Source organism: Perognathus longimembris, chromosome 13 (assembly GCF_023159225.1).
Source record: "Perognathus longimembris pacificus isolate PPM17 chromosome 13, ASM2315922v1, whole genome shotgun sequence".
Classification (NCBI taxonomy): Eukaryota; Metazoa; Chordata; class Mammalia; order Rodentia; family Heteromyidae; genus Perognathus; species Perognathus longimembris.
The window spans coordinates 61,596,006-61,606,710 of record NC_063173.1 but is presented as its reverse complement, the minus strand read 5'-3'; the positions used below and the strand labels follow the sequence as shown (position 1 = coordinate 61,606,710).

At 56.4% G+C, this 10,705-nt stretch overlaps 1 protein-coding gene across 2 annotated transcripts; it reads left to right on the top strand.

The window, feature by feature from the left end:
• The first annotated feature begins 55 nt into the window (after positions 1–55).
• Positions 56–5,294, top strand: LOC125362263. Of its 2 annotated transcripts, XM_048361028.1 has the most exons (6): positions 56–157; positions 968–1,161; positions 1,397–3,192; positions 3,996–4,082; positions 4,543–4,572; positions 4,997–5,294. In XM_048361028.1, the coding sequence occupies exons 1-6, from the start codon at positions 84–86 to the stop codon at positions 5,207–5,209; spliced, it is 2,394 nt and encodes a 797-aa protein (XP_048216985.1). In that variant the 5' UTR covers positions 56–83; the 3' UTR covers positions 5,210–5,294. The 2 variants fall into 2 exon arrangements, with proteins under 2 accessions (XP_048216985.1, XP_048216986.1); XM_048361029.1 differs by lacking the exons at positions 4,543–4,572; positions 4,997–5,294 and adding an exon at positions 4,360–4,515.
• The last annotated feature ends 5,411 nt before the right edge of the window (positions 5,295–10,705 follow it).

Here is a 10,705-nt window from a genome sequence, read left to right as displayed (position 1 = left end):
GAGAAGAGCAGGATGTGCCAGCTGTCCTGGGCTGGCCAGTGATGCTTCAACCCCTCCGCAGGTTCTGGACTTTTGAAGCCCCCATGGGCTGCTCAGGAAGGACTGCTGCCCTTCCCCACTGCAGCCAGGAGATGATTCCTCGGGACCAGCGCTGCTAGTGAGTGGCTTTGATCCCCAGGGAGGTCCCATGTCTCCAGAGTGCAGACAAGTGTGTGTGTGTGTGTGTGTGTGTGTGTGTGTGTGTGTGTGTGTGTGAGGTTTGCAGGGTGAGGCTTGGCCAACCTAGGGCCCCTCAGCTCTTGTACTTGTCATCAGAGACTTGGGTTGCGGGCTCCATCTGTGGGAGGTGGAAGACTCCAGGCGCTGGGTACTAGTATAGAATAGCAGTGGAGTCTGAGGCTCGGCACAGAGCCCTGTGAGAATCCATCCTCAGCACAGCCCATGTCATCCAGGCTTGCTCAGCTCTCCTTGAGGTCCAGCTTAGGTCGAGGGTCCTGTGTCCTTGGAAAGGTCCCCGGACACGCTGTGAGGAATCTGGATGACAGCTCAGGGCTACCCGGAGACAATCAGCAAGGAGAAGGGGTGGAGTCTGTAGCCAGCCCATGTGGCTTGCTGAGGAAGGAGGCAGAGGAGTTTCCAAGGAGGTGGAGCAGACCCCTGTGTGTGCCAGGAAAGACAGCAAGCCTTCTTGGAGTACAGTGTGTAGAGGCCCAGGGCAGAGAGCAAGAAGGCGGTGCCACTTGCAGAAGAGGCCAGAGCTGTTCCCAGCTGTGGGTCTTGCAGCGCTCCTTGGAGCTTGTCTGCCGGCCTGGCCTGGGATGGCTTGGCACTGGTGGCACAGCTCAAAGGTGCTCGAATTGGCAAATCCTGGTGTCTGCCAGGACTTTAAGCCACGTAGGTGGGTGAAGAAGACCATGGGAGCTGCTGGCCTTTCTTGAGACTCTGTTTGCCACCCATGTGCCTCCAGTGCCATCTCGGGGCTCATAAACACCTGGCTGGACCGCCGCCCGCAGGACTTCTTGGAAGCTGCCCAGCATCCGTGCCTCCAACGCCTCCGGGCTCAACTGCGGCTCCATATGTGTGGCTCCGAGCTGGAGCGCCATGTCTCCCATCTCCTGGCGCAGTTGGGGATCCAGGAATCCATCCCGGGCGAGGCTACGGGTGCGGGGCCTGCGTCAGAGCCGTGGGCTGGGCAGGGCGGATGGTGCAGGGCACCCCGGGAGCAGGCTCCCAAAGGAGCTCTGGGCCGGGAACGAGACAAGCATGGGCCCCGGCAACCTCTTCTCTAGGAGATGGGGAAGAGGCCATGCAGGGAAACCCAGGGGGAGGGTGTTGTGGGATTCCTCAAAGCCTGGGCACAGAGCAGTCGTGGAGAAGATCCTGTCTCCTCCTGCAGCTCCGGCAGCAGCCGCCCTGGTGGCTGTGACCCCGACTCGCGAGCTGGCTTCCGCTCCCAGCCGGAGGGTGGCCCTCTGCACGCTGGGTGGAACAGCGACGGCTGCCCGAGCGCAGGCCCCTTCAGCCTTGAATCCGGCTGGCAGGCGTCTGGGAGCCCAAGCTGCGTGTGTGGATGAAGAGCCACGGGCCACGCCGGCTCTGCTGCCTAGGCCTGAAGGGGCACGAGCAGCCCGCGGGGAGGCGTCATCATCCCCCACTTGGGCTTCGGAGCTTAGTGGCCAGGGACCAGCGGCGGCCGGTGCTGAGCTGGAGCCCTCCTGCTCCGGGGCTCCGGGGTTGAGTGGAGGAGAAGCAGCGGTGCGCTCTGGGGAGATGCAGCCCTGCTTCAGCTTGTTACCTGTGCTCGGGGCCCAGCCTGCCCCAGAAGCCATCGCTGAGGCAGAGCCAGCGTCCACCTTGGCTCCCCTTCTAAGCGCTAGATCTTCATTCTTCACTCCTGAGCTGGAGCTGCTCATGTACTTAGCGCTGCTGCTCTTTGACCTGGGAGCTCCGGCTGCGCTGCTCTGTGGACTCGCAGTACTGGCTCTGCTGCTCTGTGCCATGCAGGCTCTAGGCTCCCGTGTCCCATCGGAGCCAGCGTCCCCCATGGCTCGGGGCCCCGGTGCTGATGGAGCTCCAGCATGGAGTGCTGCCGACAGGGAGCCGTGTGCCAGCGGGGCTCCCATGGTCCCTTGCAGCCAGCCGGCCTCCAGTGGTGTGCCGGCAGTGGACCTGATCCAGATCCTGGCGCTGCTTGTCTTCCGAGGACCCGAAGGCATGCTCTCAGATGTGGGAGTTCGCTTTCTGATGCTCCATGCGTTGAGATCATTCAATTCTTGTGCCCAATCAGAGTCACCTACCAGCTTGGCTCTGGTGCACAGTGCTCAGGGAGCATTGGGAAGTAGCGTTGACGATGAGGCCAGTTTGCCCTCGTCTCCTCCTCTCAGTCTTCAAGACCCGGACTGCAGTGCAGACCTGGAGGTGCTTCTCTCCTTAAGTGTGTTGTTTTACCGTTTTGGAGCACCAGCTGTGGCGCTCTTTGTGGTTGGATTTCCGGCCATGGTTCTTGTCGTGGTGAGAGCTATAGCCTGTCACGCGGGCTTGGAGCCATCGGCCACCTGGGCTCAGGTGCGCAGTAGAGATGAAGCTCCATCCTCCAGGCCTGCCGTGAAGCCACGATCTAGCTCTGCTCCAGGATTCAGTGTCGGAGACGCAGCTCCCAGGGCAGAGCTGGACCTCTTTCTGCCCGCGGCTGCGGTGCTGGCTCTGGTCCAGACACCCATTCTGGCTTTGTGTGTGGGAGGAGCACTCGCTATTGTGCTCCTCCTTGTAAGAGCCCCAATTTCCCAGACTCCATCTGGGAGTGCTCAGCTGGGGCCACATTCCAGCATGGTTTCGGGGCTCAGGCGTGAGGACACAGCAGCCTCCGGGGCCAAGAGGGAAGGCCCGAGAAGCTCGACGCCGGTGTCGGGCCTGCTTTGCACCGCAGCGGGCAATGCCTGTGCTCCAGGGCTCGCTCAGGACAGCGCAGCTGCCTGGAGCCCTCAGCACGAGTCCCATAACTGCCTGGCCACGGTGAAGGAGCAGGCTCCCTGCGCTTCTGGCCATTCGGACCGGGATTGGGCAGCAGTTCCTGCCCAAGAAGCTTGCCACCATCTTTTGCTGGGCAGAGAGATTGTGCGCAGCCGGAAGGAGCCTCCTGCCCTGACTGCAGTTCCCCAGCTGATATCGGAGCAGCTCCCCAGGATGGATGTGGTGAGGGGCTGGGCAGGGGCTGCATGTGGGGGGTTGGGTTTCCTGTGCCCTCTGCTGCCCAGGACCACGCTTCCTACCCCTGGAGCCCAAGGATTGTTGCCCCAGCCCCAGCTCCGGCACACCTGGCCCCTGTCTGTCTAGGACCATTTGGTTAAGTGCGATCCCTAAAGAGACGAGGCCTGCTCCCCTGCCATGAAATGTGTGCAACGAAGCGGTGGAGCAGAAAGAGTGGCAGGCAGGATAGAGCTCAGCCTAAAGTACCAGGAGCCGGTGGTCTCCACACTCCGTCGGGAGGCCCCTGATGTGTCACTGATGGGAGCCAAGGCCAGGGACGGGAAAGGGCACCAGTTCTTGTGGTAGGACCTATGCCGGTGTCCTTAACACACACGTGCTGGCAGGGCCTGGGCGAAAGAAGGTTTTTCTGGAGTCAGGAAGGCAAGTGGGAGGACTGAGCGCACTTGGGGAAACACCACTGTCTCCTTCCTACCTTAGTTCCCTTGGAGTCTCTGTGGGGGTGGTGTGCTGGGCGGTCAGCACAGCAGATCCAGAGAATCCCAGAGCCTGGAGTGTCCTCCTTCCTGCTCTGAGCTCCATAGCCATGTGTCTGTGGTGTAATGTGTGTGTGTGTGTGTGTGTGTGTGCGCGCGTGTGTGTGTGTGTTCCTTCTTTGGTGTGGGGTCCATTCTCTCCAGGTGCCCCCGTGCTGTGGGAGGCCCTGTGCGGATGCAGGCTGCCTGAGCCGTCTGCTCGGATTGGGGTGGGGGGAGCCCTGGGCTCTGACCATCACCCTGCCAACCCTACAGGCGATGAGCAAGGGCCTCGTGCCCTATCGGAGAATCTTCCCGAATGACTCTCTCCTGATTCACGTGGACGACGACAACGTGCAGGATGTGAGTAGCCAGGACCTAGCTGGGCGCCTGGCGCCGGCGTCCTGAGCTCTGGCTCTGCTGCTGGCCTCAAGGCCGTGCTCTGAGCTGAGCGCAATGGCCCTGGGAGCAGGTGCCACCCACAGGCGCCTGACCCCTGTGCTGTGGGCGCACAGCCCAGCTGGGACTTCAAGTCCCATAAGGGAGGATCTGGGGCCCCTCCTGGGAGCAGATTTCCTAAGACAAACAACGTGTGGCCCAAGCCAGGCCGTTTCCCCTGAAGCCCCAATGTCCCTCCTAGCTCCGAAGGGTCAGTCCTCACACTGCCTGCACCTGACCGCACGCTGCGTCCCCAGCCCTGCCCTCTGCAAGCTGCTCCTCTTCCTGTGCACGCACGTGGGAGCCCGTGGCTAGAGGAGCCCCAGCGCAGAGGGCCTAAGGGCAGATGGGCCCCATTCTAACTGCAATGCCCTCTGCCTTCTAGGAGAGAAGCAAAGGGAAGCCATTGATCAAGGTGAGTGGGAGCTGCCCACACAGGACAGGGCCGGTGGGGGCCAGCAGGGTGGTGCAGTCAGGCCCGCCCCTCTGCTCTTTCCTCCTGGGGGCGATGAGAGGAGGGAGAAGCGCTACCCCCGGCAGGGTGGGGTGTGAGGTGGCCCCCAGCAGATTCCCCGCTGGCAGGATGGAGTGAGAGGGCGTGGCTGTGAGCTCCCCAGCAGCCTCGGGAGGCTCCGTGGAGGTTGGGTGGCAGAGCCTCACTGTCTTCCACAGCCATCCCTGAGAAGGGGGCACACTTAGGAAGGCAGTGATTGCCAAGAGTTGGACTGGAGCCGCGTGCTAGCAGGGCGCTGGGGAGTGGGAGCTTGGACTGTGCTTGGGGCTTGCACTCCAAGAACCTCTCTATGCCACCATTCACACCACACTGCCTTCCCTTGCAGTGGCGGCTCCCGGCCAATCCAAAAGACCTTTCTCCAGAGGACCAAGAAGAAGCACAGAGTCCGCTTCAGCCGTCCTCCCAAGTAGAGAAAGGGCCAAAACCTTTAACATCATCTCCCCTTGGTCTGGCTGGACCGGGGCTAATGACCACACCCCTACACAGTGGCCCCGGCCACACCTCCCCTGCATTCACCTCCAATCCTGAAACCCTCTGAATCCTCCTTCCCCAATCCTGTATTAAGTGAAATGTGGCAGCCTTGCCTACTAGAATGTTACAAAAAAAAAAAAAAAAAAAAAAAACACAAAATACCAGAAAAAAACAAAAAAAAATGAAAAAACCCCACAAAATAATGGAAAAAAGCAAAAAAAAAAAAAAAAACAAAAAAAGGAAAAAAGAAAAAAAAATTAAAAAATACAAAATACCAGAAAAAAAAACAAAAAAACCCCACAAAATAACAGAAAAAACCAAAAAAACCAAAAAAAAGAAAAAAAAAAACAAAAATGAGAAAATAAAAAAATTCTCCCAACTCTGCGCCGCCCCCTGTGGGGCCGGCAGGAGGCAGCTCTTTCGGGAGCTATGCCAGGGCGGCCTGGACAAGGAAATCGTTCCTGCTCTAAAGCCTGAACGCTGGGCCTTGGGGCCCTTTGGGTCCAGTGCTGCATTGTGTCGCTATGTGTCATCCTCGGAAGTAAAGTGACACTCCTCCCACTTCAAGAGCACAAAAGAAGAACTGCATGAGCCTATCCCCTCTCTCTTCTGGACTCTCACAGGAGACACCCAGTGGAATTGGAACATGGTTTACATCCCTATTGCAAAGGAACTTCCACATCAGGAGAACCTGCGTCTATTTTAGAAACTGTGAACCAGCCTCATCACCCAAATGTGTGTGTTCCTAGAAATAATGTTCCCGGCCCCTTATTCCAGTGACGACAGAGCACCTGTGTACCGTGGTTTGTTTTGATGATCGCATGGCCATCTATCAGTGGACAATATCCTGTGAGCCCATGGGAGCATCCAAGTACCGCTGGTTCCTAACGCCTGCTGTTCGTGCATCGGTCCCGAATACGTGGACTACGGAAGTAAGACCTTCAAGTGTACGCACTTAATGTTTTAAAGAAGAAAATCGTAAATAGAAAGCATCTTAGTTAGAAAGAAATTTGTAGGTATGAGAGTTCCTCAGAGAATCGAACCATGGCATCAGAGTGCCAACAGGTTATGAAGATGTCAAGATTCTGCATGGCATTCCCTTTAAGGTATGGTCTATCCAGGGATGCCTTCAGTTACAAGGTTATAGCTGCTCTTGTTCTTAATTCCCCACTGGTAACATAGCTTTACCTTTGGACACTTGGACAACTTTGCTCATAATTGCAACAGGTAACGCAAAGAATTCCTAAAAGATCTGAGTTAGTAACGTAAAGCCTGATGATCTATTCTTTGGTATGCAAAAGCTTTCTGTCTTCTAAATTCTAGCATTAAACTGATACCATGAGCAATGATTTCTGCTCTGCTACTGAATGTCATTCTTCATTGTTCCCTGGTAGTGTTTATGTACTCTGTAAGTACAGTACATATTGAAATATATTACTGTAACAGCAGGGGGAGGGCACGACGGGGAGAACTTGACGGGAGGCTGGCCTGCCCTCCCCCCAGGCCTCTCCCTGCTTGGATGGGCTGGCGAGGGTGTCCTCCCCCAAATCCGTGTCCTGGTGTGAAAAGAAGCAATCTCTCCAGTCAGACATGAGCACCTGCAGCTGGCAACCATCACCGGTGTAACCCCAACTTCCCCGGTGTAACCCCAACTTCCCAGGCTCTGTGTGGAGGCTGTACATAACCATCTGCCCGTCTGTGCGTGCGCGTGTGGCCTGCCAGCCACGACCTGTAACATCTGTTCACAGAGGTCAAGAGTAGCTGTTAACAACCTAGCACTCCGTGTGTTGACAAGCCCGAGTCCCGCAAAACAGGACAGGGGCAGCGTCAGGCTGGGCGAGGATCAAAGCCAGCAGAACACCCCGCCCAGTGCCCGCCTAGCGGGGAGAGCGCAGCCACCTCTGCACAGAAGTGAACCGCCCGCCCCAGATCTCCTAGATTCACCTGTGACATCGCAGGGCCTTGCGCTCCCCACACGGTGACAGCCAGGCAGGACAGATTCGGGGACACGAGGCACGCGACAGCACAGCCAGGAGTTCACAAACTCAGCCCAGAGCAAATACAGGAGACAGGTCTCCACCCAGCCACTTCCCTGAGATGAAGGCACCAAAGCCAATGGAGGGGACAATGACGCCGGTGGCCGGTGACAGGCTGGGATCCACGTGGAGTTTGCCGCATGTGGCTGCCCAGTCTTCCCAACACCAGTTGATGAAGAGGCCATCTTCCTTCCAGCGTGTGTCTCTGGCTCCTTTGTCGAGTAGCAGATGGCTCCAAGTGTGTGGTTTGATTTCTGGGTCTTCAATTCTGTCCCATGGACCTTCAGTTCTGTGTCTGTGGTTTTGTAGTTGAGTTTGGAATGTGGTATTGTCATACAGCCTACAGTGCTTTTATTCTTTTTTTTTTTCCTAGAGTTGCTTTGGCTAGTCTAGGGATTTTGTTGGGTCATATCAATTTGTGGCTTGTTTTCTCTACTCAGTAAAGAACGCCATTGGATTTTTATGGGTATTGCATCGAGTGTCTATCATTTTGGCAGTATGGCTATTTTCACAATATCCAGTCTAACTATCCATGCACATGAAAGGTCTTTGCGTTTTGTTTAGATTTTTACACTTTTCACTAAGTGGATCTTTTACATCTTTGGTTCGGTTAGTTCCTAGATTCTTTTGAGGCTATTACAAGTGGGGTTGTTTTTATGATTTCTCTTTCTGCTTGTACATTGTTGGCATACGGAAAGGCTACTGAATTGTTTTAAGGCTGCTGGGTTTTGTGGGTTAATTTTGTATCCTGCTACTTTGCCAAAATGATTGATTAGTTCTAAGAGCTTGGGAATGGAGGGTTTTGGTCCTTCAAGTACAAGATCATGTCATCTGCAAATAGGGATAGTATAATTTCTCCTTTGGCGATGTGGATCTCCTTCCTGTCCATTTCTTGCCTTATTGCTCTGACTAGCCGTGGATTGAGAAACAGTGTATTTGGCAGCATAGGAGCGCTGTCTTCTTGGTCTTCGCCTTGGACTCCACAGGCCTCCTGAGTTGAGTGTGGGCTTCTCCACCCTGGAAGGCTGGCGGCTGGGCGGGATTTGGGGTTTCCTGTGAGGCCCCAGTGGCGGGGATCTCGGTGGTAATGAGGCCCCTCTGCACCTGGATAATGGTCACGACACGCCACACTGGTGAGCCGACACAGAGCGAAACCAACGTCAGCCTCACGGTCTCAAAACTGTACCAGGGTCACGTGACTGCGCTGTGGGGGCCGGCCTGCCCAACACAGGGGACATCGAATCATTTGAAAAGAGAGAGACAGACAGACGGACGAGCCCCGCGTGCCGCCAGGAGGATGGCAGCGTGGGGAGCAGAGGTGGGCACTGGCACAGCGCAGGCAGGGCCTCTTCGGTGCTGGCATGGGAAGCCGCGGCCTGGCATGGGCTGGGAGCCTGCGCTCTACCTGAGCTCCATCCCAGGCCCACGGACGCGACTTGAGAATGGAGTCACGAGTCTGTCAGCAGCACTGAATGCACTCCATGAGATCATTACTCAGTTTATATGATCAGTATGAGGATAGTAAAATCCTGATCTTTGTTACATTGTTTTTCCAGTCCTGGGGCTTGAACTCAGGGCCTGAGCACTGTCCCTGAGCTTCTCTTGCTCAAGGCTCACTTCTTTGCCCACTTGGGGCTTTTTCTAAATATGTGGTGCTGAGGAACCCAGGGCTTCGTGTATACAAAGTAGTTGTTAGGTGCCGCCATCTTAGCCACACGAGGCCCCAAGACTGAGATACAGGCGCGGCCAGCGAGTTGACTTCCAGGTGTGCCCCACAGACCAGGCCCAGAGTTCGAGCCCCAGCAACAGCAAAAGAAAGAGAAGCAAGGGGTTGCAGTGAGCCTGACGCTCTCCCCTCCTGGGTCTAGACGAGATGGAAGGGTTGCCGAAAGGAGACCTCCACGGCGGTTCAGACACGAGAGACTTTATTAGAAAACCAAACCCGGCCTGGAAGTGAGGGAAGGGGCGGTCCCGGTGGACCAGGAAGTGACCTCAGAGCCGGGAACCGCCCACTGCCCCAGGGGCGTCAGTGACCTGAGTGACAGGTGCTGGGCAGGGATTTCTGGGGAGGACCCCGGACGGGGAAGGGGTCTATGTGTGCTTTCCTATGCACAGAAAGGGAAGCGGCCATGTTTCCCAGGTGGACCTAACACTAGGGATTAGGCACCCACCAAAAAGGAAACACTAAGAAAAATACTTGTATACTTTACAGTATTGTTCAAATGAACTGAATATCAGGAAGGGGAACATGTTTGAGGGAGGGCAACAGGGAGCACAGGAATGGAGGGGGGCACGTGCAGCCATTGCCTTCGATGTACGCTAAAAGTCCAACTGCATAACACAGGGAGGGACTGGAGGGACGACACATGTCGCTGGCCGCTGGTGGCTCGCACCTGTCATCCTCGCCACTCAGGAAGCTGACATCTGAGGACCACAGTTCAAAGCCAGCTCAGGCAGGAAAGTCTGGGAGACTCGTATCTCCAATTAACCAACAGCAAAACGGACGGAGAGCTGTGGCTCAAAGTGGTAGCCTGCTAGCCGTGAGCAGAAAGGCTCAGGGGCAGCGCCCAGGCCCTGGGTTCAGGGCCCATGACAAACAAAATGTCTCATGCCAGGCTGACTTTGAACCAGGAGGCTCAGCTCTCAGCCTCCCAGTGGCTGAGGCACTGGCCCCGCCTCTGCAGAGCTGCTTTCGCTGAGAATCCTGCCGAGCCGCCGTTTCCAGGAGGAAGGCAGAGTCCCGTTCTCAGGGGTGCGGCTCCGTCGCAGGCTTTAGGGATCCCAGGTGTCCTCCTCGGAGCTCCTCATGTCAGGAAATCACAAGCAATGGGAGCCAGGCCCCCAAGAGCCTTGTTCTGCGGCCCACGTGGGGTGCGGCGTCTGGGGTGCCCATCTCTGGGGTGGAAACGCTCTGGTTTTTTTTCTTACACTGTGTCTTACCAGGACACTTCAAAAGCCCTGTGACCCTCACCTCCGTTTCCACTCAGTGGGCTAAACCCCCAAACTGCCAGTCTTCTTCCACCATCCACTTCACAGCTCTAATAAGGCACCATAAACTTGGGGTGCAGGCTTGAGGGCCTGGGCGGACCCTCACGCACTTCCCAGACCCCGGCCACAACACTGCCCCCAGGCTCCAGCATTCAGCACCCCAAAGACCTCCAGACGCCCCTGGAAGGACGCACCCAATGGCAGCTGTAGGATCTTCTTTTGGCAGATGCCCATCCAGCAGGGACTTGGTTGTAAAGATTTACTTTCTGGCGGAGGGAACAGACCCTTCGGGGTTGAGGGGCTGAAACTGCCCCAAGGGGAAGATGTTTCCAAGTTGTCAGTCCCAGCAAGCATGACTTCATAAATGGAGGAAAATGTAACTAAAAGTGAAAAAAGTGCTTGTCCAGGGCTGGGAATGTGGCCTAGTGGTAGAGTGCTTGCCTCGTATGCACAGGCCCTAGGTTGGAGTCCTCAGCACCAGAGGTGGCGCTGTGGCTCAGGTGGCAGAGTGCTAGCCTTGAGCAAAGAGAAGCCAGGGA